At 42.8% G+C, this 26,833-nt stretch overlaps 7 protein-coding genes across 7 annotated transcripts; 4 read left to right on the plus strand and 3 right to left on the minus strand.

The window, feature by feature from the left end:
- Positions 1-356: 356 nt before the first annotated feature.
- Positions 357-2,511, minus strand: PG985_001960 (uncharacterized protein; the record flags this gene model as incomplete). The annotated part of the gene is made up of 5 exons (XM_066821729.1): positions 357-1,232; positions 1,294-1,319; positions 1,576-1,599; positions 1,647-1,931; positions 2,007-2,511. The coding sequence occupies 5 exons, from the start codon at positions 2,509-2,511 to the stop codon at positions 357-359; spliced, it is 1,716 nt and encodes a 571-aa protein (XP_066689161.1).
- A 921-nt stretch (positions 2,512-3,432) lies between these two features.
- On the plus strand, positions 3,433-5,484 carry PG985_001961 (transcription factor; the record flags this gene model as incomplete). The annotated part of the gene is made up of 1 exon (XM_066821730.1): positions 3,433-5,484. The coding sequence occupies one exon, from the start codon at positions 3,433-3,435 to the stop codon at positions 5,482-5,484; it is 2,052 nt and encodes a 683-aa protein (XP_066689162.1).
- Positions 5,485-5,614: 130 nt separating this feature from the next.
- On the minus strand, positions 5,615-5,997 carry PG985_001962 (PhoD-like phosphatase; the record flags this gene model as incomplete). Its single annotated transcript, XM_066821731.1, has 2 exons — positions 5,615-5,764; positions 5,803-5,997. 2 exons carry the CDS (start codon positions 5,995-5,997, stop codon positions 5,615-5,617), a joined length of 345 nt encoding a protein of 114 aa, XP_066689163.1.
- An 8,592-nt stretch (positions 5,998-14,589) lies between these two features.
- PG985_001963 (killer toxin subunits alpha beta protein) lies at positions 14,590-17,918 on the plus strand (the record flags this gene model as incomplete). Its single annotated transcript, XM_066821732.1, has 9 exons — positions 14,590-14,819; positions 14,870-14,960; positions 15,023-15,444; positions 15,529-15,747; positions 15,874-16,052; positions 16,124-16,363; positions 16,430-16,527; positions 16,598-16,955; positions 17,014-17,918. Coding segments are annotated over 9 exons (2,742 nt in total), but the record flags the coding sequence as incomplete, so codon positions are not given.
- A 2,492-nt stretch (positions 17,919-20,410) lies between these two features.
- PG985_001964 (uncharacterized protein) lies at positions 20,411-22,859 on the plus strand (the record flags this gene model as incomplete). The annotated part of the gene is made up of 4 exons (XM_066821733.1): positions 20,411-20,909; positions 20,954-21,249; positions 21,658-22,101; positions 22,473-22,859. 4 exons carry the CDS (start codon positions 20,411-20,413, stop codon positions 22,857-22,859), a joined length of 1,626 nt encoding a protein of 541 aa, XP_066689165.1.
- Positions 22,860-22,887: 28 nt separating this feature from the next.
- Positions 22,888-23,548, plus strand: PG985_001965 (mitochondrial 54S ribosomal protein mL40; the record flags this gene model as incomplete). The annotated part of the gene is made up of 2 exons (XM_066821734.1): positions 22,888-23,276; positions 23,350-23,548. 2 exons carry the CDS (start codon positions 22,888-22,890, stop codon positions 23,546-23,548), a joined length of 588 nt encoding a protein of 195 aa, XP_066689166.1.
- Positions 23,549-24,742: 1,194 nt separating this feature from the next.
- Positions 24,743-26,067, minus strand: PG985_001966 (GTP-binding protein rho2; the record flags this gene model as incomplete). The annotated part of the gene is made up of 5 exons (XM_066821735.1): positions 24,743-25,033; positions 25,138-25,329; positions 25,447-25,452; positions 25,517-25,595; positions 26,033-26,067. The coding sequence occupies 5 exons, from the start codon at positions 26,065-26,067 to the stop codon at positions 24,743-24,745; spliced, it is 603 nt and encodes a 200-aa protein (XP_066689167.1).
- Between the last annotated feature and the right edge of the window lie 766 nt (positions 26,068-26,833).

Genomic DNA, 26,833 nt, shown 5'->3' on the forward strand with positions numbered 1-26,833 from the left:
TGCGGCTCAAAGAAACATTCAATCAAGAGAAATGGTGCAGATTCTGCCGGTTTGGGCGGTTGCGATGGCTGATTAAGCCTGGGCGTCTCGCACCTTTGGCGGGGCAGTCCTCGTCTCGGTCAGCCCTGCATGGAAACTTTGGGTATTTTGGACTACGGTCCGTGTTTCAACAACTCCATCCAAGCTATTAGCCATTTGGCATCGGCTGCACATAATAGGACCGGCTCAAAGTCCTGACGTCGGGAGAAAGGCTGATTGGGCAGTGGGTGATTTGCCTAGGTTGGCAACGTCGCGAAGTCAATCCACGTGATGGATGGCATTACTATGTCCCAATCTGGTATTCGATGGGCATGTCGTCATGCTTTCGAGGGATCTTGCTTCTTGATCTGCCGTGCTTGTTTCTTACGGCTGCGAGTGTGTCTTCTCGCATCCCGCTTGCGTTGTTTGGCGCCCGGATCTTCGGGCCCCTCCCAATCGTACAGGTCAGGCCTTCCTCGATAACTCCGTATCCATTCCCACAAGTCCAAGTTTCGGTTTTTGACCCTTTTACTATATGACCGGAGCCGCTCAACATATTCATGATTCTGTGCAGCTCTGAACCACAGTCGAAGCTTAGGTGGGTGGTTCTTATTCCAGAGCTCGATCATCTGGTCAACCTCGCATGCATCTGTTATTCCCAGCTGGTCAGAAGGATCTCTGGCCGATTCGATTTGGTCTGTATCCAAGCAAGGATGGGGCTTAGTCCAAGCGGTACTGAAGTCCAAGAAACGCCCCTGCGTTACGTTGGAGCTGTTGATATCCCTGTGCAAGATTCCTATCCGGTGAAGGGTGCTCATGTTGTTTAACAGAGTCCGAGCTGTTTTGGGGCTGTCAATAGCTCGGGTAATCCGCCTCCAATTAGCATCGGGGCCTGTTTCCCGATATCCCACGTGGTCAAAGTCGATGTAATCTTTCACCAAAGCTTGGATGGGCTGACCAGCGTACTTATCGCGATAGTACCAATCCTTGGCCCAGTCGCAAGTTTTGTCCTTTTCGCGTAGTACACCCTGTTGCTTTTGGTCAAGCAGTATGTAGCCATGGCACGGAATCGCAAGATGCTCTTTGTTGGTCTCTTGCATTCGTGCATACGCCCTTGCCTCGCAATTGAATGGGTGCATATACAACACCTCCTCTTCCTGACTCAGTTTCACATGGAAGAAAGACGCGGGTGTGAAGTTATTGCCGAATCTAAACTAAAGACAGCAAGATTAGAAGGTAAATGTATATAGTAGCTCTGGTGCAAAATGCTCTCACCATTTTCAAGGCATAGATCTTGCCATCTATGCGCACTTTCCAAACATGCGCGTGGACCCCGGACCCCAAATACTGGATAAAATCAATATTCAAAGGGCAATCCTTGCCCCGGAATTCGGCCAGCTTGGGGCCGGGAACAGGAGGCAGAGATCCCATTATGAACAACGATGAGATGGTTACAAGCAAGGAAGGAAAGTGTACCGAATTCTTATTATTATTACTCTCTGAAAATTGAAATCTCCTGTTTCTATTACTTACCTGCCTGTTTTCCTACTGACTTACGTCCTAGCATTTTCTTTGTTCTGCCTGCATGCGGTGTGGAGCGTCTTTGTTCACAAGACGGGGCCACGAACATAATGGACGAATGTGGTCCCGGCTTTGAATACGTCGTGCTTCGGGATCAAGGCTCATCATAATGGAGGCCCAGATGGCTTTGGCAGCAGACAGCTCATTTTCCGCCGGAAGGGGGTGCCATTTCGGACACCAGGGGAACGTTGCTTGCTGAACCCCCCATCGCTCCGTACCATCTCCGTTATCAATGGTGAAGAATCGGAATATGGTGGCACCTACAGTAGTCATTGTAAAAGCGAGGCACGTGCCAGCTGCCTTGCAGTACATTGCGACCTTTCCCAGATGCACTTTGCCATGGTACTTATAAGTTTTCGGATGCTTGAAACAGTTTGGTTCCCACACCATAGTTCTTGCCGACTCACCTATGACAAAGACAACGTCCGTCCGTGGTTTCATTCCAGGCATGGACTTTGCCGGCAGGTAGATGGGGAAATTAGGGCGTTTGGAACCCTGGGAACATTCTCCTTCTCCGTCTTCCTCTTCTGGCAGTTTGACCTTTACAGCTTCTGTCTTGAAAGGGACACAAAGTTTCAGGGCCATATCATTGCCAGAAGCATCGCGCAACAAGCCCCTAGTGCACTCGATAGAGTGGCTTATAATTGGGCCTATCACGTCGAGGAAGAATTGATCGATATCCTCCTCCATCTTAATCGTTGTAGGCCGGTCAAGGGCACCAAACGGTGCATTGAGATGGCTTCCTTGCGGTATAGCATGGTCGAGGACTTCGAAGAAAGCCTTGTTTACATTTCCTTCTGTAAATTCTTCCCATTCCTCGATGTCCTCGAAGTTGATACTGATAAAGCCTTTACCCCAAGCAGTGCCAGGATGTTGTTCACTTTCATTGGCCTTCAAGTTCGGGCGTGTCATTGTGAAGAAATACCTCGAGGTCATGGGACGGTTTTCTTCCGTGCTCCAACTCACCCAGGTACGCTGTATGTTCTTAGATCCTGACATGGTGGAGTGGTGTAATAAAGAATTTGGGTTGTGAATAGTGTTGTGATGGATATAATAGTTGTAGTTGTTGGTTGGTATGCAATAGTCGTCTTGGTGACTGAGAGAAAGTCCCATGAATGCGTATATATACATAAACAAATCATTGTCAAAGACGGTAGCTGTCACATAACAGTCCATTGTTTGCTGGAAGCTTTGATACCCGAAGAAAAGACAACAATGTCCTCTTATACTGTTCAAAGACTTCGATGCCACAATGGACCGAGCATCCAGATCTTGGGGTTGGCTTTCATGGCCCTATGATCTAGACCAAGCTACACTAATCTCTCTTCATCTAGCTACTAACTAGGCGATTCTATCAGATAGGAGAACAATAAGTGGTTGCGAAGTTCAGGTGAAGATGCAATTGTATTCTAGGCGGTCCATTGAAAACTCTCCTGTCCAGGCCCCAATTCTGCTGTTGCGAAGTAAGATTGTGCCCGTCCGGGGCAAGAATGCAGGTACCTAGAACCCCTAAAGCCCGCTCAAAGATAAGAGCGCTAGGCTGACCTAGGAGCTCGCCGATTGGCCAGCAAGCCTCCCGAGCTGAGATCTTAGCTGCTGATCCGCCTAACGAAGAACAGTTCCCGCGACCCCGCAATGACGGGTGATTCTGTCAATGTTCGAGACATGAATCTCGACTCTTCGGCATGCTCGTATCAACTTATGATGGCCTAGAACATTAGCAGAGATGCTCTCCCTTCAATGGACTCTCCTGTTATAAGACTCCTACCCCACGGAGAGTCGCCTAGTTCCACGGTTTCTACCGCGCGACAACCAATGTCGGCATCTGCAACGATGCACTACCCCATTCGCAGCTGTGTCTCTTGTAAGACACGCAGGGTCCGCTGCGACCGGCAACAGCCAAGCTGCGGCAACTGCTCCCGCGCCCGAGGCCTGGGCCAAGACTGCGTGTATCCCACAGGCCGGGGCCGAGCGCCTAAGCGGCGACGGAACTCCCATGGGCCTACTGTAGATGCGCAGCAGCAGCAGCAGCAGATAGCTGATCGCTTGGCGCGCCTCGAAAGGATGATCCGGGGAGCCGGCCGCCAAGATCAAGTTGAAATCGCCCCTGACACTGCCACAAGGAACATCGAGCCCAATGTCGACACCGTGCTCGACGAGCCCTTAGGCCGGCTTAAGGTGACGGAGACCAATAGCCATTATCTTCACGACGTCATGTGGGATAGCCTTGCGGACGAGGTCGAGGAGCTTCGCGACCTCTTGCTAGGCGATGGGGTCGAGAGCGACGAGGTGACGAGCACTCCCTTCCAAAATGGAAGTATGGAGACAGCATCAGCCCCTGACCCTTCCGCTCTTCTGTTCGGCCTCGATGCCCCGGTCGGTTCGCTGCGCGACACGTACCCGACACTGGTACAGGCGGCGACGCTGTTCGCCGCTTTTTGTGAGAACGTGGCCCCGGTGATGCGGGTAATGCACCTACCGACCTTGACCCAACAGTACTGGAACGCCGCGGCGTCGCCAGACAAGATGGACCGCAACACGGCGACCCTAGTCTCCGCCATCAACTACGCCGCCGTAGCCACCATGAGCAACGAGCAATGCCTCACCGACCTGGGCCAGCCCCACCAAAACTCCCTGACGCACTACCGCACCGCGGCCGAGCAAGCCCTATCCCACGCGCACCTCCTCAGCACCCGCAGCCCCACCGTCCTCCAAGCCGCCCTCCTCTACACCGAAGCCCTCAAGAACGAGAAAGCGGCCCCGTCACAGTCGGCCGCCGTCCGCTCGCTCGCGGTGCTCGCGCACCACCTCGCCCGGTCCATGGGCCTCCACCGCGACGGCGCCGCCTTCGGCCTGCCGCCGTTCGAGGCCGAGATGCGCCGGCGGCTGTGGTGGTACGTCTGCATCCTGGACCACCGGACGGCCGAGGCCTGCGGGGACGAGCACGCGGTGCGCCCGGGCTCGGGGGACGCGCGGATGCCGCTGCATGTGGATGATGCTGATCTCTCTCCGGGGATGGTGGTGCTTCCGGCTGAACGCGAGGGGTTTGCGGAGATGACTTTTTGTTTGGTGCGGTATGAGACTCTGCGGGCGGTGTGGCGTATGGATGACGATCCGTCTCTCGCCGGGAAGCAAGCGGCGATTAGCGAGTTGGAGAGTCGGTTAGAGGACCGGTACTTGAGACACTGTGATCCAGAGATCCCCTTCCAGCTCAAGGTGCTGCTCTCGGCGCGGATGATGCTAAAGCGTCTCTGGTTCGTCGCGCACTGGCCTTCCCGCGAGAAGCACAACATCCCCCATGCACAACAGGGAGAAACGATAGGGACGGCGACCAACGGCGGCGCGACCCGAGACCAGCTCTTCACCGCCGCCGTCGACCTCCTCGAGTCCGCGGCGGGCATCCTAGCAATACCGGCTCTGGCGCCCTGGACGTGGCACGCCCAGACGTACAGCCACTGGCACGCCGTGGCCTTTGTGCTCCACGAGCTGCGGCGCCGGCCGCCTTCTGCGCCCGAGTGCGAGCGGGCTTGGCGGTACGTCTGCGTCGTCTGCGAGGGGTGGCTGGCGGGTGGTGGGTCGACGGCCACCGATCTGGCGCGGCCTATCAGGGGGCTTTGGGGAAAGGTGCTGTGGGAGCGCGAGGGTAGGGACGGGGATGATGCAAGCAAAAGGGGTCATATTGGTGCGGTGCCGTCGGGGGGCGATGGGGGTGAGGAAAACCAACATAATAATTTGTCCGAGTCGGTTGTGGATATGTTTCCACCTGAGTCAGGGGGTCTTGGTGATTTCTCTTACTCGCTTATGGCAGACCACGACATGAGCGAGTACTTTCACTTTGAAGAAAATGATCTCTTGGGAACTCTAGGTACCGAAAGTACTTCCTAGCTTTTGCCTACCCTTCGGTCAAGCACTGATCTGGAATATATGTTTTGCTTGATCGATTTAGAGACCGTACGAGTCTCGATCTTCCTGGGAATACAATTCCCGTTCGGGCATCGACCCATCCCCATCCTGTCTATATAACGGACAGGGACCGGAGGCTGGGTACGCGCGGAATCAGGTGGTTGATCAAGAGCTCCTGCGACTCGCCGTAGTCGTAGTCGAATATAGACAATTCCTCGACCGACGAAACGTCCATGGCGTCGAGCCACAGCTCGAGGTTGGTCTTGGCCCGAGGTCATCCAGCCGAGGTAATGATCCCACCATTCTAGGCTCGGAGGTCGGACGTAACGCAGCTCTGAATGCATAGCTATCCAGCAACAGCGACCGCGGGGCCGACGGGTATCGGCTGCGTCCCCAGGGGTCGAGCGGCAGGCTCCACCGGTCGGGATGGCCCACGCATCCGACGCCGGCGATCCGGATGCTGAGGGTGCTGATGTTGGCGCAAGTCGAAAGCATGTCGTGTATTTTCCTCATAGAATGCAGACGGGGGTGGTCAGCGGCGTGGGGCCTGCCTGCGCCAAGCCTCGGGCGATAAGGCTCAGCTGCGCCAAGACGGAGAAGGGCTAGTTCGCCATAATCGGTGACGGAAGAAGAGACCGAAGCTGTTTTGGGGTAATTGGAACCCATCAGCAAAGAAGAGTAAGTGAATCTGGGCAGATATGGGCCCTAAAAAGGGCTGTTGCCTGATAGTCGGTCGACAAATTAGGAGCGGGATGTAAGGGTGTGTATTTAGATATATTATTACGCTAAGAAAGGAAGGTTTTCTTTTAAGCGCCTATAAATAATATTTATATATTAATACGGGTATACGGGTTATAAATATAAATTATTATAAATAAAGCCGTAATAATTACCTATCTTTAAAAAAGGTTTTTAATTTAAAAATAGAATTAAATTTAAATCCTTTAAAAAAAATAATAAACCTATCCTTTTTTTTATTTTATATTTATAATATAAATACTATTTTATTCGATTAATAAATTATAAATTATATTATTATTTTTTATCGATTATTAATCTTTTAATTAATTAATAAACTTTTAAATAAATTAATATTTATATAAAAATTTAATAATTTTTTCCTTTTATAATATAATTTAATTTAATTTAATTCTATTATTCCTTTATTTTTTATTTTTTTTTTATATTATTTTAATTTCCTTTTTTTAAATTTACCTTTAAATTATTATAATAATAAGGAAGGGATTAATATCGGCGATAAATTTTTATTCTTTTTTTTATTATTTTAAATATTTTAAATATATATATAGCTTTAATTTATTTAAATTCTTTTTATAAAATTTTATTAATTAATTTTAAAATCTTTAAAAAAAATTCGTTAATTTTTAAATTAATACTTCGTATTTTTATATAATATAATATAAAATATTTTATATATTTTATTATTTAAATATTTTATCGAATTCTTTTTTATAACGGGTTTTATTTATATTATTATATTAAATTATTATCTTTTTATCTTTTAATTAATTATTATTTTATTTAAAAAAAAAGATTCTTAAAAACTTTCGTTAATAAAGAGTTATAAAATATTAAGAAATTTTTAAATTTTATAAATAAAATTAATTTATAAATATTTTAATAAACCTTTTTTATTTTATATAATTCTTTTCTTTTATTATTAAATTTTTTAAATAATTAAAACGTTTTTATATATTTTATGTTAAAGATAATTTTATCGCTTTTTTTAAAGTTAAAATATAATTTATTTTTATTTATTATTACGGTTTAAAACTTTTATATTTTTTAAATAATAATTTAAAAGTAATTAAATATTCTTTATAAATATTCGTTAAAATTGTTTATTATAAAATAATCTTTTTTTTTATTTTATAATTATTTTTATTATAAAAATAAGATCCGTTAATTTTATATTTATTTTAAAATAATAATAATAATTAATATAAAGTAATATAATTTTAATAAATTTAAAAATTATATTATTTATAATAAATTCGGCTATTAAAAATTAATTATATTAATCGTTTTATAAATAATTTATATATATTTTTAAATATACTTTTATAAAGTTATTTATATTTTTTATTTATTTATTAATTTTTAAATAATAAATAAAAGATAATTTAAATTTTATTTTTAAACGTTTATTTAATTATTATTAAAATATAAAAATAAATTAATTACTTTTATTATTAATTATAATTTTAAAGATTTTATAAATTAATTAAATTTTTTATAAAAAAACATTAATAAAATTTTTAATTTTTAATAAAATAATAAATATATAATAATATATTTTTATAAATCGATTTATTATAATAAAAATATATTTAAATATTTAATTATTATATTTATAAATTAAGAATTTTAGAATATAATTAATTAAAATATCGATTTATTTACCTTTTAATATAAATAAGAGTTATAAAAAATTAAATAAAGTTTATTTTTAAATTTTAACTTTTTTATATATATAATAATTTTTAATATATTTTATTATATTTTTATATATTTATAATTAAATATATTAACGATATATTAAATTAAATGTTTTAATACGGTTTTAATCTTCGATAATTTTTAATATATAATATTTATATAAGATTTAAAGATTTATAACTTTATTTTATAAAATAAATAGGTACTATTTAAAATAAATCTTATTATAAATTATTTTATAATTTATAATCGATATTTTAATAAATATATATTTTAATTTTTTAAATTAACGTTTTTTATTTTATTTAATAATTTATTTAATTTTTAAAATTTTAAAGGAAATATTATAAATATTTTAAATTAAATTATTAATTAAAATATTAATTTCTTTTAATAAGTTTAAAAAAAAAAATTATTTTATTATTTTCTTTTCGAAAAATAAATAATTTTACGCTATCGATAAACTTTATATTAGGGAATAATTATTAATATCGATAATTAATTCGTTTATCGTTACGGCTTATCGATCGATTATTTAATAAATAATTTAATATATTAGGTTAATTATAATACCTTTTTAAGCGATATATTATAATAAAATTAAAATCTATTAACAACTCCGCCTATTATATTTATTTTTAATTTAAACGCTTAATTAATATAAAATATTTTAAATTTTTATAATCGATAATAACATTAAAATACTCGAAATTTTAAAATTTAAACCGTTATTTTTTTAAAACCTTAATAATTATTAATAACTTTTTATTATAAATTTTATAATTATATTCTTAAATTAAATACTTTAAAAAGAAAAAAGTAATTAAATAAAATATTCCTTTATATTTTTAAAATAAAACGCCTTTTATTATTTAATTTAAAATATTTATTTCTATTATTATACGTTTTAAAAAATTAAAATATTATAAAATAAATATTATAATAAAAGTTTATTTTAATTTTAAAAAAGTTCTTTTATAATTTTCTATTTAATTTTAAAATAAAATATCTTTTATAAATTTTATTAAAAGTTTCAATATATTTAAATACTTTATAATAAAACGATGATAATAATTAATAAATTTAAAGAAATATTAAAATTCTTTAATTTTATTTCGTTATAAAAGATTAAAGTTTTTTTATTTTAAAACCGCTTTAATTTTATTAAAGTTTATAGAAATTCTATAACGATTTATAATAAATTTTAAATATTTAATAAATAAAATATAAAATTCGTATTTATCGATATTAATTTATAACTTTATTATTTATAAATATTTAATTATTTTATTTATATATTTATAATATTTAAAAAAATAATAATATCGTTTAAATAAATTAAATAATATTTATTAAAGATATTATAAAATATTTAATTTATATAATTTTAAAAATATAAAAGTATATTATATAACTCGAACGATATTATTAATTATTGAAATAAATTATATTTAATAATAAAAGTTATTTTCTATTTATATCTTTTAACGAGTTTTATTTAATTAAAAGCTATAATAATATTTAATTTTAAGAATTATTTAACTTTATTTATTTTTATTAATATATTATAAATAAATAAAAAAAAGGAATTTATTTTTAATCGTTATTATATTTAAACTTTTATAATTATAATAAATTTAAACGCTATCCTTTAACTTTTAAATAATAAAGAAAGGTATAATAATTAACGATATTAATTTATAAATAAAACCTTTATTAAATTAATTATTAAATTATTTTTCAATAATTTTTAATTTATTTATATTAAACGATTTAAATTTTAAATATAAAAACGATATTCCATTTTTTAAATAAATTTATATATCTATTAATCGATATAAAAGTAATTTATTAATTAATTATTTAAAGAATATATTTATTAAATATTAATATTTAATCGATAATTTAATTTTAAATTATTTTTAAATTGAAAGAAAAGTTATTTACTTCGTTAAAAATATTTTAATATTTTTTTATATAATTTTATTTATTATATATATAAATTTTTTAATATTGTTATATATTATTTTATTAAATATATATTTAAATATTTTTATTATATTATTATTTTATAAAAAGTTTTAAAAGTTAAATTATTTTATTTTAATACCTTTTTAATAATAAAACGTTATTATAATAAATAAATTTAAAATTATAATTTATAATAATTTACCTTTAATAATAATTTTTATTACGATTTTATAATATTTTTATTAATATTTTATTATATTAAGGTTTCGTTTATAAGAAAATAATATTAAATAGGTTTATTATTCTTTTAATTTCTTTGAAGTTTTTTATTTTTTAATTTATTATTATATTTCTTTATTAATTAAAGTTTAAATTTTTAAAGGTATTATATTATCGATCGATAATTTAAATTTTAAATTTAATTTTTATTAAAATCCTTTTTTTAATTTTAATTAAATCGAAATTATTATTATTTTAATTTTATTATTTATATTATTAATAATTATATCGTTATTATTTTTATTATAATTTTTAATTATAATTTAATATTTTAAATTTTTTAAAGTATTAATTATTATTATTATTAATATCGCTTTATTTTAAATGGAATATAATTAAAAGTTATAAAAGTAATATTATATATAATTTCTATTAATAAATATAATTATATTTATAATTTAATTAATAATTAAATTATAATATTTAAATTAAAATAAGTTAAAAATAACGTCGATATTTAATTTTATAATAAAGAATTAAAGATATTTACGGTAATTTTTTATTTAAAATTATATTTTAATATAATATATAATATATTTTACTTTATTAATTATATTATCGATTATTAAAAATTTTTTAAATATAATTAAAGGTTAAAAGAATAATTCGTTATTATATATAACGGAAATATTTATAAAAATAAATTCGAAATATTTTAAATTAATTATTATATTAATTATATATTATTTTTATTTATTTATAATTAATTTTAATAATATTAAATATTAAAAATTAATTATTATTAATAAAAAAATTTTAAATTTTTTATTAAAATTATAATTTCTTTTTTTCAATTCTTTTACGCGATTATATAAAGGAGTTAATCGTTTTTCAATAATTTATTATTAATAAGCGATTTTTTAATAAAATTAAGTTATTAATTTATATAATTAAAGTCGAAATTAGGTTTATAATTTTTAATTTAATTATTATTTTAAATTAAAATAAAAGTATTTATAACGGTATTAATTTAATAATTTCTTTAATTATTATTACATTTATAATTAAATTACCCGCCGCCGTAATTAAAATAATTATCGGGTTAAAATTAATTATTAAATTAATTATTACTTTAATTTTATAAATTTTAATATAAAAAGCTTTAATTTTAAATATTTTAATTATTATAGAAGTTTTATTAATAATTACTTTTATTATTATTATAACTTTTTTAACCCCGATTATTAAATTATTTTTAATCGTTTTAATTACTTTTATTAATAAAGGGATAAACGTAGAATTAATAATCCGGTTTATTATAATTAAAATAAAATTTATTAATTTTATAATAATTATATTAATTTTTAAAAAGGATTTAATATTTTATTTATTTAATTACGATATTAATTTTATCGATATTTATAAGGTTATTAACGTTTTAAAGTTATTAATTATTTTAATTATTATTATTATTTCTTTTAAAATAATCTTTATTAATATTATTAATATAATAAAGGTTATTATTTAACTTATTATATAAATTATATTAAATAATATAATTATAATCGGAAAAAGTAATAATTTAAACAGCGATAATATAATAGAATTCGAAATTAACTTTAATAAATAATTAAGAGATTTTAACGGAATTATTATAATCAAATTTAATATAATATTCGATAAAAAGTATAAAGAATTTAAGTTATTATATTTTATTTATTTATAATTTTTATAAATTAATTTCGACAATTTTTTTAATATTAATAATATCGTATATAATTATTAAATCTTTTATAAATAAATTAAATAATTAATAATAATATTATAATTCGAATAAAGTTTCTTTTTTAATATAATAAATAACGGAATTAATAATATTTAAAATCGCGCCTTTAAAATAAGAAATAATATATTTTAATTATCTTTCCTTTATATTATATTAATTCGATTTTAAATTAAATTTATATTAAATACTTTAATATTAATTTTTAAAATTATATTATTTTATAGTAGCGTTATTTATATTATTAAAATGTTTAAATTTTTTTTAAACTTTTAAAAAGAGTTAAATATATTATTAAACGCTTTATAATTAATATTATTTAAGTTATTTTAAATTTTATTATATTTAATTTAAAAGTTGGTTAATTATTAAATTCTTTTTTTATTATTAGTTTATAAGTTAATATTTTATTTCTTTAAAATATCGATTTAAATTAAAGTATTAATAATTTTATATATTTAAATATCGATTTCGATTTCGAAATAAAGGAAAAAGTTATTTTAAAAATATTAACGTTATTAAATATTTATATTAATTTATATTTTATTAAATATTATAAAAACTTTAAAGTATAAAATATTTTTATAATTAAAGTAATTATTATTTAATTTAATTAAAATTTTAATAAAATCGGCTAAGGGTTTCGTTAAAGGGTTTATTAAGGTATTAAATATTAATTTAAATATTTTTATAATATAAGTATAAATTAATAAATAAAATAAAAATAAATTGTTTTATAATAAAGAAATAAAAAAAAAAAAAAAAATTAATTACTTTATAATCGAATTAAATAAGGATAAAAATTATTTATTAAAGTAATTTTACGTTATTAATTATATTAAAAAAGAGGTAACTTTACGTTATTAATTAATAAAAAAAATATTAAAAAAGTATTAATAATAAAATATATCGAATTATAATAAAATTAATATTAAATAAAAGTTAAATATAAATTAAATTTTAAATTATAATATATTTATATATTAAAAGTTAACATAAAAAATTATAAAGGTATATATTTAAATATATTATTATATTAAAAAAGGAAGGTCTTTTTTTAAGCGTTTATAGATAATATTTATATATTAATATGGGTATACGGGTTATAAGTACAAACTACCGTAAGTAGGGCCGTGACACGGGATTGCTGTACCTGGAATGTCCGGTAAGGCTTGCCGGGGGGATGCTGACATTAAATGAACCCTTATCCCCATGCATCGGTTCCTTACTTCTTAAGGCAGACACTTCGCCTACTTTTGGTAGACCAGCCTGCATGCAGGATAATTATAGCACGCATATGCATGCAGGTATGGTTTGCGGAAGACAGCCCTAAGGGGCATGGCCCAATAGCAGTTAGGCAAGATTCTCGTACGGTGTCTGATTGGCTGCTCTCTTCCTATTGGTTCCCCGTCCTTATAGGTACAAGAAAAATGCCCAATCACCGGCTTGCATCAACCACGAACCACTGCTTCTTGGTTCGCCATGGTAGGCTGAGTAGGGTCCTGACTAGCAAAACTCTGAGGGTTACGGGATGATTTACTCAATCGAGCTAAGCGTTTACTTGCCATGGGTTTTTTTTTTTTTTCCCGCAGCGGCGTGGACGATGGCCAGTTTGCCTATAAGGCACACTTACACATATCACGTCAGCTATATCTATCAGGATGCATACTCACTTCTTACGTAAGCGCTATCACTATATTATTGACCACACTGGCCATGAAGGGCCCGTAGGAAGGCTATGTTCTGCTCCAAGTAATGCGGCGAAGGTAGAGAAGCGTAGACTCTACCAGAAACTCCAACTAATACAGGGCTGAGCATGACTATTGGTGTGAAACCAGCCAGGGTAGCCTTGCAGTATAGCAACCAATCAGAACCTATGTGAGTGCACGCATACCATTTGTAGCATTATACTATCCCAGTCGGCGACGATACCAAGCACATCTCAGCCTGGGGCCATGCTACATCTCCGATCTCCTGATCTCTGGGCTTCAGGGCCCGAGCCGAGACTCGAAGTGCCTTGTGCTTCCAAGACTCAATATATCACATCTCATGATCATGACGGCAGGCCGCTGGTAGCGATGACTATACGCCTCTAAGCGACATGACCACCATCCTCTTCCGTCCATATTGAGACCATTCACATCGTGGGACCCAGAATACCCTCATGCAATGTGTCAATTAATTTCGGGCGCGCGTGCTGGAAGGGGCAAGTGAGTGTGGCGTGGTGGTGTCCAGGGCTTTTTGGATGGGTTTATCGTGACCGTCTAGACCTCGAGAGACTCATACGATTGGCACGTTACCTGCATGGTCCCGATGTCAGCAGTGACCCAAATCGGGTCAGGTGAAGAAAACCCAATATCCAGAGGGTGTGTGTGTGGTAGGGGGGCCTCGAAAAGGGAGGATGAGCCGATGGTATTACAAGAAAAGGGCCATTCACAAGACTTTTCTGTTGAAATAGCAGAGGTGCCGCAGAGGTGCCGCAGTTCCGGGAGGGGTATCTAAACTGGTGAGGATGAGGGATATACTGTTGGTGATTTTGTATATATAGCCTCCTGATTCCACGTTGATAACTCTTCTCAAACTACAGACAGGCACGGGCATTTCATAGCCATTCTATCACTTATTATCCCCAGCTCAGATCTTCAAACCCTTAGCAATGCACTTTCTTGACAGGTTCTGCCTTGTGGCAGTCCTCTGTACGCTGGCCACTTGGTTCAGCCATGTTGGCGCCGCCCCCTTTCTCAGTCGAGCTGTTCGAAGAGGAACTTGCCCGTTACAATGTCTCTGATGGTTTGGCAAGACGACAAGGACGTACACCCCCTCTCCGAATCTTGCCCCTCGGCGCTTCCATTGTCTGGGGCCAGGGCTCGAGCGACCAAAACGGGTATGTGGCAAGCCCATCTACTTGAAGCAGATCATGACTAACTAGAGAAGATTTCGAAAGCCGCTCAGGGACCAACTCCGATACCGAGGATGGGAGGTCAATATGGTCGGGAGCAAGCGGAACGGCAGAATGACCGACAACGTAAGAACATCCACCCTGCAGTGCTTGCATTAGATCAAACTATTTCTAACTCTTCTGCCCAGAACGTCGAAGCCAACCCCGGCGACGTCATCAGCCAAGTCCACGACAAGTCGCGCAACTCGTACGGCTACAAGCCCAACGTGGTCCTGATCAACGCCGGCACCAACGACGCCAACGCCAACAACGGCGGCGGCCTCGACCTCGACCGGGCCGGCGCCCGCATGGAGTCTCTTATTAATGACCTATGGGGCGCGCCCGGCATGCGCGACACCCTTATCGTCCTCTCCACCGTCCTGCCGACCACGGCGCCTGGCCGCGATGCCCGGGTGGTCATCAATAACCAGTACAAGGCCCTGATTACGCGGCTGCGCAATAGTGGCCGGCCTATCGTGCTGGCGGACATGGACTATGTGACTACGGGCGATCTCGTGGACGGGGTGCATCCGAATGACTTTGGGTTTGTTAAGATGGCTAATGTCTGGTGGTAAGCAGTCTCCCCCCTCCCCCCCTCCCCCCTCTTTGAGTTTGGCCTGTGTGGGACTAGTTTACTAACGGCATCCCCTATTAGGATCGCCATTGAGCGTGCCTCCAACCAAGGCCTCATTCCACTACCAGCTTCTCTGGAGTGTAGCACGGGCGAAGGGTTCGTGCCTGGCGTCTACGCGGGTGGGCTCACGCAGCGGGGCTCTGGGGTCGGGGACGGCATCTATCAGCACGAGTCCCAAGAAAAGGGCATTATTCTCACGGTCCAAAGCGGGTTTGACAGGGACCAATGGTTCTTTGCAAGGTTAGTGCCGTTCATAATCTTTTGGTTCAAGGCTGAACCTCTGTTCTATTTTCAGCCACAGTGTTATTTCAACAGCTGGTCCTCCTCCTTCTTCCAATTGAAATTCTGCTAACAAATGTTGTCTAGTCTCAATGGCAACGGAAAAGACGATCTCGTGGGATGGTTTGACCGCCCTGATGGCTCAGTCGCATATGGTGTTTGGCAGAACCGGGGCAATTACAACGACGCCTCTTTTGTCAAGATTGAAGACATGAACGTGGCCGACAACTGTCCAGCTAGCGGTGTTTACTTTGTGGATCTAAATGGTCAGTTCCCCACATCTCAGTGTCCTGAGCTGCTCTTGTCGGATTGGTACTAATTGCATATGTTGGTACAGCTGATGGATACGACGATTTTGTCTGCATTGCCCCAGACGGCAATGCTTTTGCGACCATCAACAATCGGGACGGAACAAGGGACAGGCCACCCACTTTCAGGCCCATTGACTTGCTTAAGCAGAACGTGGGATTCGGAGGAGACCGGGTACGGATGGGGGATATCGACGGCGATGGTCGCTCCGACTACCTAGTCATGGACGATGGGGGCAACATTCTGGCGTGGCGAAATGCTGGGACAGGTAAGTTACAGGCACCCCCTTCTTTCCATCATTGTTGGTGGGCTAACTGGTTAATCTAAATATAAGGTGACACCCCAAGATACTGGGAAGAGCTTGGTCTGAGGTTCCCTGCGAAGGGTATGGGCGACGGCCGCGGAGTGCGGTTCCATGACTTGAATGGAGATGTGATTCTACTACCTCTTTTGTGCTACATTGTATCAAAAGTTCATTGGAAACTAACTTTACTGTGCTTAGGGCCGAGACGATTGGCTTTGGGTTGGCAACGTGGGCGAAACGACAACCTGGACCAACGCCCGAAGCTGCGCAAAGGGCCGGCTGGGCGACGGGCTCAACGTCGCTTGGCGCCAGGGGTTCTACCGCGGCGCAAACTCTGGCACCACCCATGGCGGCATGGGCGGTTTCGTCACTCCCACCGAGACGTACCTCCGCGACCGAGTGCATTTCGCAAGAATCCTCGGGGAGCCGCAGGACTTTGGGCTGCGGCCTCGCCGCGACTACGTCTTCATGCAGCATACGGCTCTCTCGGGTGGACAACACCGGTTCGATATGCGGGTATGGAAGAATATTGGCTCAGGAAGCACCAAGCTTGAAGGTTAGTCCCTTATCTCCCCTAGCAAGCCTAAGAAATCGTCTAACCTCGATTTCTTCAGCGGACGGAAACAAGTACTGCAACATGAAAGGCTACCGAGACGGCCGCATGGACTACGTCTGGACCCTCTCCAAGGGCGAGATGACCCTCTACCCGAACCTGGGCCGCTCGCAGATCGTGGGCGACGAGTCCCTCTGGGGCCCCAGCGAGGTCATCTGGGACCCGACCCGGCTGATCGGCCGGCCCCTGGACCGCCGCGACCTCCACCTGACCGACTGGGACGGCGACGGCGCCTGCGACATCGTCTGGACCGACCCGGACAACAACAACCGCGTCCAGGTCTGGCTGAACCGGTACCCCGCCACCGGCGCCTGGAACTGGCAGCACGACGCCAACCCGGCCCCGGCCCTCGAGTGCGCCCAGCGCCGCGGCCTCGGGATCCACGACCTCGCGGTCCGGTTCGCGGACCTGACGGGCAACGGGCGGGGCGACTACCTCTGTCTCGAGAAGGACGGCCGCGCCACCGGCTTCGTCCACCAGGACGGCGGCGGCTGGGAGAACGTGGGGCAGATCAAGTTCGCGGAACCCGAACTGCGGGACCGCGCCGACCTGCGCTGGGCCGACATCAACGGCGATGGGCGCGCCGACATGGTCTGGACCGACAAGTTCACGGGGGACAGCTTTGTGTGGTGGAACCGGGGCCGGAGCAACCCGGCCGAGACGTTGGGGTCCTCGTTCCGCTGGGAGCGCATGGTCGACCGCGTGTTCGAGAACACGGTGGCGGGGACCTGCATGCACTACCCGGACCTGGACGGGGACGGGCGCGCCGACAAGCACAACATCAAGGGGACCTACACCAACGAGGCTGAGACTTGGTTCAATCGGTGCGGGCTGCCCGACGTGACGGGGGATGATGGGCCGATTACGAACCCTAACTTCCCGATCCCGGAGGTGCCTAATGAGTGAGGATCTGCTGATTAAGGATCGGCAAGATGGCCTGTGAACCCTGATCCTATACGCATGTGTCGTTAACGGCCGAACAATTCACCCTCGTTTCATTTTGGATCTTACCAAAAACATTGTTTCCTATCCCTAACAATTTCTTCCTATGTATTTCATTCTACGAGCAATGCCTCGAAACTAGCTAGCAACAATAATTGTTAATGTACATGTCATATCTATCGGCTTTCTGAATTGATGTCGCCCATCTCCTACTCCGGGACCTAGCGAATGTAACGCCAGGCGATGGTCCCGTAATACTAGGCTGAGAATTATGTAAGACCATTGGCAGAAATTAATCTATCTTACCACGCGGGTGGGTGCGTTCGTCGTACAAATAGAAGGCTGAACTAGTACCATAAGCGACTGGTTCACTGCGACCCCAGTACCAATATATTGGATAGAAGTCGTCGAACTTTGATCTTCACTGACCACATCCTATACTAACGTCAACTCCAGCTCTAACTTGCATCGCCGCACAAGAGACAATGAGTGGCTGTGGCACGGTCTCAAAACATGTCACGAAAAAGTGGTAAGTCTTGATGGACCACTCCCGTCGGTCTATCTCATCTAAAGACGGGTCGTTTCCCTCGGCATGGAAGCTGCATGTATGTAGCCTTACGCCCCAAGGATCAATATTAGTATATGGCAGGTTAGCGGCCCAAAAGGCAACGGGTTACCCGAAGGGGAAGGGGAAATATGCCAAGATCGTTGCTTAGTCATTGCGTTAACGATATGGGTGTAATTACCTCTATGTAACGATACGTGCCAGGGTACTGAAAACGGTTTCTCTCAGCTCGTCTCCTGTCGTCGTCAACCGCCGGCCGATACCACTGCACGACCTTCTCAGGTATCCCGATACGGTATGTCGGTCGACTCGTTGAAGAACTTGCTGTTATGATCCGAATTGGCCTGATCGCAATCCCACTCTGATCACCATGAAATTGAAGTATGAGACTCTGCCAACTGCGCTAATGATGATGGTTGAAGACACGCCCAATGCGAACCTATCAATCCTCCCACACCACAGCACCGTATGCTACGTAGCAAAGGTTCCGCCGAAGATGGTCAAGGCGGCTGAGCCGTCTTCTCCGCCTAATAAGGACGCTGATCATTGGTTTATCCGCAGAGCCTCATGTGGGTCTACCGAAGACAGCGCACGTTAAGGCGGGATCACTTGAGAAGGTTTGCTCCTTTCCAGGTTTTCTCCTTTCCTGGCGTCGGCCTAGACTGGCGATAATCTCGATGCCGCCAAAAGATGGAAGATTAGTGACTCGAAAGTAGTGAGTTCTAAGCGTACTGAAAGATGAACTGAAAGTGAGCTTAATGCCATGACGGCCAAGGATCTGGAGATCTACGAGGTATACACATCCACCTCGAACTGCATCAAGTGATATATGTGAAAGTCAACATAGAAACGAGTCGAAGTTAAAGGGTCACTAGGGAGATATGTTGTGGAATGGGATCCGCTTCATGTCAGCATATTGCTTTTACGTCTTCCCCTTCAAGTAATTGTCATGTGTAAGTCTTGATATAGCAGTCATATAAAAGTTTGCATCTTGTTTGGCGAAGGCATTAGTCGCAGGTATCGTGCTCGAATCTGCGTACGTGTTCCCAACATCCCGGGTTGTACCCGCGTGCTCCGTCGTGCCAGCCAGGACCAGACCTGGGGGCTTATTTCCTGCATGGTGCAATTGACTGCCTAGGTAGGTACCGCCTTGTGTAGTTGATGGGTGGTGGCCAATTGGCGATGGGCACCAGCCTCACGCATACTCGATACCTATCATGACCTAAAGTGGAGGAGTAGCTATCCCATCGGCAGCCGCTCCATCTGTTACTCCATCTCCACCAGTTACTCCAGACTCATTAGGTTACTCTGGTGGTTCCAGGTATGGGTCAATGTATCGCAACCTTGGCGATGGTGCTCTTGAGCCCTAAGCTTCTCGGCGGCGGTGGTTACTCCAGTTCCAGCAACTGTGATACGCTGCCGCACCCTTTGGCAATACCAAAGTGAGTGTTTACAGAGTGAGGGTGCACTGGAAGGTGAGCAACTGCCCAGTGAACGCCACCTCTGGTGGAGGTAAGTTCCCTCCACCCCCTCTACAGGTGCCTTTCTCCGTTACCTTTGGTTTGCGAGGCTTCCGTTACAAGCCCCCGGAGCAGTAATAGTCCCCTACCGTACTGACAACTGCGAGGAAGCCGCACTGCCTGCACTGCACTGCACTGAACCTCCCCCATTACGGTCGCAACAGTCGACGAACACTCCATCCCTTCCTGTGCTTTCCATTCATCGATCAATCCATCAAGTTTCATCATCAAACCCCATCGCATTTCATCACCACCATCATCTCCATCTGCTTTGCTAGAGCTCATCAATTGCTGCACATCATACTTTACCCTGCATCCATCAAGTTGATCACACTCGGTCCTCGATCCAGCTTCCATTCTTCTGTCCCGCCATGGCTCCACGAGCGAACAGAATGCCGCGCTCCTCAGCGCGAAAAGGCCCAAAGATGTCTCTCGCAGAGACAGAGGATTCAATCGTTGCGAACACTGACCCCCGGAGCAGCCCTGCTACTTCCTCCTCGTCGTACAAGCCGTCACCTGATCCATCAGACCCGCCATCGAGCGCTACTCTACCATCGAGCGAGCCTCCCCCGACTCCTGCCAAGGTCTCCAAGGCCTCTAAGAGCTCTTCTCACCCGTTCACCAGCACTATCTACCAAGTGAACGGCAACGAAGCTGTCCGCGAGTGGGATGAGTACATCTCGTCACTGCGTCCCAGAGAATCCCTCTTTGGAGCTCTGCGCGGCACCGTCTCGGAACGCTACAGCGAAATCCAGGCCAACACCGCCCGACAAGAGCGACTTCGATGGCTGGAAGAGGAGCAGATCCGAGTGCTCCTCGAGATTGCGAGCCAAAAGCACCAGGAGACCTGCGATGCCTGCGACGACCCCGGTAAGATGATCTCCCAAGACTGCCTCCGGAAGACCGACGCAAAGCTCGTCAGAAACGGCCTGGGCGAGATCCTTCGCCATCGCGAGTACTTCCGAATCGATCCCCCTCCAAGGGCGCACTGGAAGTCGGCTTTATTCGCGCCCGCTTCCGAGGGGACGTCGAGGTCAAGTCGATCATCAACTTGAACTACCTGTATCCGTACATGAGCTACCAGCCTGGCGAGTATCTCCTCCAATTGATGGACTATGAAGAAGCCACGTACCGCCAGCAGACCATTGGCGTCCGGATGGAGCCGTACACCGAGATAGACTCCATGTTTAGTCTGCATGATGATATCCTCGTAAGTGATCCCCCCAATTCCTTCCTTCCTATTGCAGTGGTCAGTCTCCTCGGTCCAGTGGTTACTTCTCGTCACCCTGGTGCTTCGAGGGCTGATGCGCCTCGTTCATTCCCTCCCCCTTCAGAAAATCCCGTTCGATTTTGAAAAGGTATCCCAGTCGAAAGTCGGAGGATAATCGAATTTTTGGTGTTTACTCCTTCCTGATCCAGTGTTTATTCCACGTTATTTTAGTGCCTGGTGAGGGAAGGAGTAACCGATTATTCGAGGGATTTTTATTATTCACTGAGTTCAGTCCAGGAGTAAACATTTACTGACCACCAGAGTCGATAGGTACCCGACGGAATTGTCCCGTTCAAGCCGGAAGAGGACCTGGAACGCCTCAACTACATTTCACCGGCTATCCTCCAGATTGTCATAGCCATTCTCGGCTTCAAGCCTGCTGCTACCGACTTGGTCCCGCGGACACTCCGTGTCCTGTTCGAAGCGTCCAGCGCGCCGGCCGAAACATGGGTGGACCTCGTGGCAGCGTGGGATACCAAGTTCGGGAAGGTCTCTGGCCTCCCCAAGTACATCCAGCATTCCGTGGCAGAGGCTCACACCAAGCTGAGCGAGGCCGCTTGGCTGATCCTGAGACTCCGAGGCCCAGATGGACTGGACGATTACTCTGCGGAACGAGACTCCCGCTTCGACGCGATGGAGCAGCTCATCTGCAGTATGACCGGAAGTTCGTTCGAGGAGCTTGCGGATCAGCACCTCAAGCAGCTCGGCGCAGAAGCCGTGGAGTGCTTGAAGGACGGTAAGAACGAAGAAGTCCTGGTATATTCGTCCGGGTCCTGGCCCAAGCATTACAAGGTAAGCAAGCATTCTCTCGTCATTTTTCTCGATGCCTGCCTGTTATCTCCCTCCTTTTTTTTTTTTCGTTGTCTCTTTTTTCGATTGGGATTTATCAGGAAGACAAAATGTCTTTTCTGTCCCCTGGCCAAGCCTAGGAACAATATTCCATATTGGGCCACTTGCAAGCATATTACATGTGATTGGGCAAATCCAAGTGGGGTCCCCGCTGGGCCCTTTTTTTTCTCACAGGCTCAATTGTCAATCGATTGCAGCACTTGAATCGGGCCCCGGAGCTTCTGTTGATCCCAGCGGTTCAATTCCTAGCTCAATGAATTTTGATGCAAGCTCTCTTTGAACCGGCAGCGAGCTAATCAATTCGTCTTGTGCAGGACATCCACAGCTTTTACCGAACGAACTCGGGCTTCCCACAACCTGCGCCTTTGGACTTGGACCGCCTCGACACGTTCCGACTTGCGGCCTTGCGCATCATCGACAACGAAGAGCAAGTGGAAGCCATACGGTCCGACGTTACCCGGCAGCTTTTCGAGCTAAACTTCCTACACGAAGGCGACGACGGAAAGGTGGATGATATCCCCGCGACGACGACCGCTGCAGTCGAAGAAGAGCCACAACTGCCTCCTCCATCAGTAGCAGAGACTCCTCGCAAGAAGCGTGGCCGGCCGCCCAAGAAGCAAGGCGATCCCAAGGCCCCTTACAACAGAAAGAAGCAGAAGCTGGACCCGGCCAGTTCGTCACAACCTTCGATCGCATCATAGCCTAGACCCAGTCGTCAAATCGTTCACCATGGCGGCCTCCTCGTTACGCAGTCTTTTCTCGACCCTATCGCTGTCCTCCCACACCCCCGCGACCTCGACCTCGATCCGCAATGGCTTTGTTTCCGGCGCTAGATTACCTACCACCACATCGATTGCTTTGACCCCGCAACGGCGCTCGTTTTCGTTCACGTCGGCCGCCCCGGCCAAGGCGGACAAGTCCTCGAAGAAGAAGCGCAAGAAGGGCAAGGGCGACGAGCCCGACCCGCGCATCCAGAACCTGAAAGTCTCCAACCCCCGCAAGGTCCCCGCGCCCCTCCGTTTCGCTCGCAACCGCGCGCTGCGGCACTGGACCATCCACCGAGCTTGGCTCTTGTTTCAACGGAAGGAGCGGGAGCGGGAGGAGAAGGAGCTTGCACGGTAAGAGAACAACGGCGCCGCCTTTCTTTGTTGCTCAAACGACGATCCCCCATACTGACTGATTTATGTCCAGACTGTACAAATCCATGCACTCGGCGTGCGAAGAGCTGCGCCAGACCTCGGGCCCCGGCCTCCAGGAAGAGGGCTACCTGTACCGCCTGGCGATGGAGAAGAAGGGCGTCTTCAAGCACCACAACTTCCCCATCGAGTACGCCCGTCCACAGGTCGAGACCCCGGCCCGCGAGGCGTGGAATCACGGATGGACACGTTAATTGCTGCACCCCTCTTTACGGCATGGTTCAATTGTACTTTACTCCCGACTTTTACGTGTACAGAAGAAGCGCTTAGATTTATACATACTCAAGACAAATGACCATAATCCCCGATGAATCCTCTGTGAGAATGTATCGGATCAGTTGGATACGCGTGAAGTGTCAAGGCGCATCTTCTCCATGGCGAGAGCGCTGCTTTTTGGTATGATGCATTAGTATTTCCCGTGGATAATTAGGCGAGAGACAAGCTTGTTATATAGTAGACATCATCGTGAGAACAGCTGGCGATACTATACTGCAATCCGCGGGTGGACGTTATGACGTTATGTCGGTTGAGCGATCAGGGAAGATCACCCCAGACTCTTCACAGCGCTTTCCCGTGAAGGGTTCAAGAAGCAACTGGCGGTGACACACGGGCCCATGTTTAAGGCATCAATTGTTTGGAAAGATAGATGTCTTGTTGATTACGCTGATAGATCCAGGCATATAATATCAATATATTTGCCTCTCTGCATTCCAATGCGCGCCCGCAGCCTTTTCCTGTCTGTCGTATGATTATCCAGCCACGTTCGTTCATGTTGTGCAAATCCTCATCCCTCCACCCCTTCCTTTCCATATGCAAACAAGAAGAAGAAGAAAACAACAGAATGTGCCATGGCAATTTGTCCCCAGATAGTTTCTTTTTTTCTTGCCCCCTGTATACGCCGATTATGCGCCCTCCTCTTCCTCCCCCAATCCCCGGTGGATGTCGTCGACGTCTGTTACCATCATGAGTCAAAAAGAGAGCCGGCATTATCCACCCTTCGCACATGGGACATTTTGTTGAATAGGTAGGTGCAAAGTGCTGGCTGGAAAATTCATGTCTGGTAGTATTACAAAAAGAGTTCTGCCTCCTCAAAAGTCGTAAAGATCGGAAGAAGAGAGGTTTCGCTCAATCTTTTGCGTGTGGTGTGGGTAGGTGATGTCTGCTGGCATCTTGCATTACACACGGTTCGGGGGGTATGTCGCTCGCTCGAAGTAGTTTGAATGTTCGTAGTAAGCATAGGTCTCGTGCGCCGGCGGTCCATGCTGTTTGTGCTGTAGTACTGGGACGTCTCATCGGAGCCATTCCTGAGCCCGCCTCCCGGTTCCCTAAAACCCTCTCTTGCATCTTTCTTTCCCGCTTATGTGCAGTTTCTCGCGGGGCGGCGGTCCTCATAACACGACGCAACAGCCGGCGCCCTCGCCCTTCTCGAACGTGAGCAGCGCCGCGCGCGTGGCGGCCTCGAAGACGTCGTCCACGCCCTCGCCGCTCAAGCTGGAGCACTCGAGGTACTTGCGCGCGCCCACCTCTTGGGCTATGGCCTCGCCCTGCCGCTCCGCGACGAACTTGAGGCTCTTTTTGCGCATCTCCTCGATGGCTACGGGGTCGTCTCGCAGGTCCTTCTTCAGGCCCACCAGGATGATGGGCACGTCGGGGCAGCGTTCGGTCGCCTCTTCTATCCACTGCGCGAGGGTTTTATCTTGTCAGCCTTGAGGGCGCACTTGTGGTTGTGTTACAGGGCTGGGAGAGGGGTTGCAACGTGACTCGAGCCGTGGATGTAACTAACCTTGTGCTTCACGTTGTCCAGGGAATCCGGCGAGTCGATCGAGAAGCCAATCAAGATGACATGTGCTTTTGAGTAGGCCAGCGGCCGTAGCCTCTCATAATCTTCCTGTCCTGCCGTATCCCATAATGCTAATTGTACCGACTTGCCGTCTACTCTGCAGTCTGTTACGTAGTTTTCGAAGACCGTGGGAATCTGTCCGGGGGCGATACGCGATTAGACTTGCATACAACCGGAAAAGTCGCCTGGCGGAGTGAATCTCGGGTGCGCGGGTTGTTCGGACGATTGTGTTGGATGGAGAACGGAACTTACATAGTGCTGCGTGACTGTTAGCAATGATAATAGCAAATGCGGGACGGGAATGCTGAATCGCGCAACTTACTGTAGGGAAATATCCAAGAGTGAAAACACTCAGCAGAGACGTCTTTCCGCAGGCGCCATCGCCTATGATGACCAGCTTTCTATAGAGGGTGTGAATAACGAGTCAGCTCGGCAGCTCCTCCAATTAAGCGGCGGCATGAGATGGACAAGGACCGCGTGAGCCGGGACGAAAAAAGATCGGCAGGGACCCAAGACACATGACAAGAGGGGGGAGGGAAAGAGAGAGAGATCTCATGGGTTGGGATTGAAAGTGGTGTTCCGGCTGCATCGAAACGGCATTGCACCTTTTCCGTGATCATCGCGGACGGGAACGACGTTGGATGAATACAGGCGTGTCCATGATGCAGAAACAACAACAAGAGCGCGCGCGCGACCCTGCGAGAGCCGCTACTGACGATGGAGAATGGGGAGGCAGGCAGAGAGACATGGGCTTATTCTTCAACGAACGGGCGGGCGGACACTCCCAACGAACACCTCAATTCACTCGAGCGCAACACCAACAAAAAAAAGGTCTTACCTGCGAATGACATTACCCGGATTTGCATTTGCCATGGCTATGGACTCTAGGAATGCGCGGGAATACGGGATAAGAGAAGGACGAAAGAAACAATACACCCAGCAGATTGGAAAGTCCAAAAAGATAGGTTTAGGTATCCCAGTGACGACGGGGGAGGGTCCGCTTGTTTGCGAGAGTCGATCGTAGTCTGCCCAAGTTGCAGCTCGGATGGAGAAAAAGCGACGGGTACGCCTTTATGGGACCGCCTTTGCGGTGCTGCTGGGTTTGCTGGTGCTGGTGCTGGCAATCTGCGACCAAGGCGAGCGAACGAAAAGGCAGGCGAGTTGGAAGCTCTCCAGTGGGCTCGAGGCCTCCACGGCGGGATGCTAAGATTTGGAAGGACCCGATAGTTTTCAGTAGCTGCAGCGCGTTATTGCGTAATTGGTCGAGGCCCCCAAGGTCGTGGAGTGGCAGAGAGGTTGTATGTAGTTCGTCTCGGGAACAGGAATCTGTCGGAATCGAAGGAAGTTCTCGTTCTGCCTTGGCTTGGGTGCCACGGGGAGGGAGAAAGGTAATATTTGGGCGTCGGCGAGGTGGAAAGAGGATTCCAAGGGAAGATGGGAACTAATATTATTTTATTCCTCTCTCTCAATTCTTCTTTTTTCTTGATTATTATGATTGCGCTCCAAGGAAGAAGGGGGTAAAATAAATTGGGCAAGGGACCTTTTTTGGGTTATCCTTGACCCTGACTGCCAGACTTGGAATACGAGCGTGCGTGCGAGTCCTGCCAGATGGAACCGGCCTAAGCATGTTCGGTCTGGC

The sequence above is a fragment of the Apiospora marii genome (assembly GCF_038362585.1).
Source record: "Apiospora marii strain CBS 49790 chromosome Unknown utg000002l_segment0_segment0, whole genome shotgun sequence".
Classification (NCBI taxonomy): Eukaryota; Fungi; Ascomycota; class Sordariomycetes; order Amphisphaeriales; family Apiosporaceae; genus Apiospora; species Apiospora marii.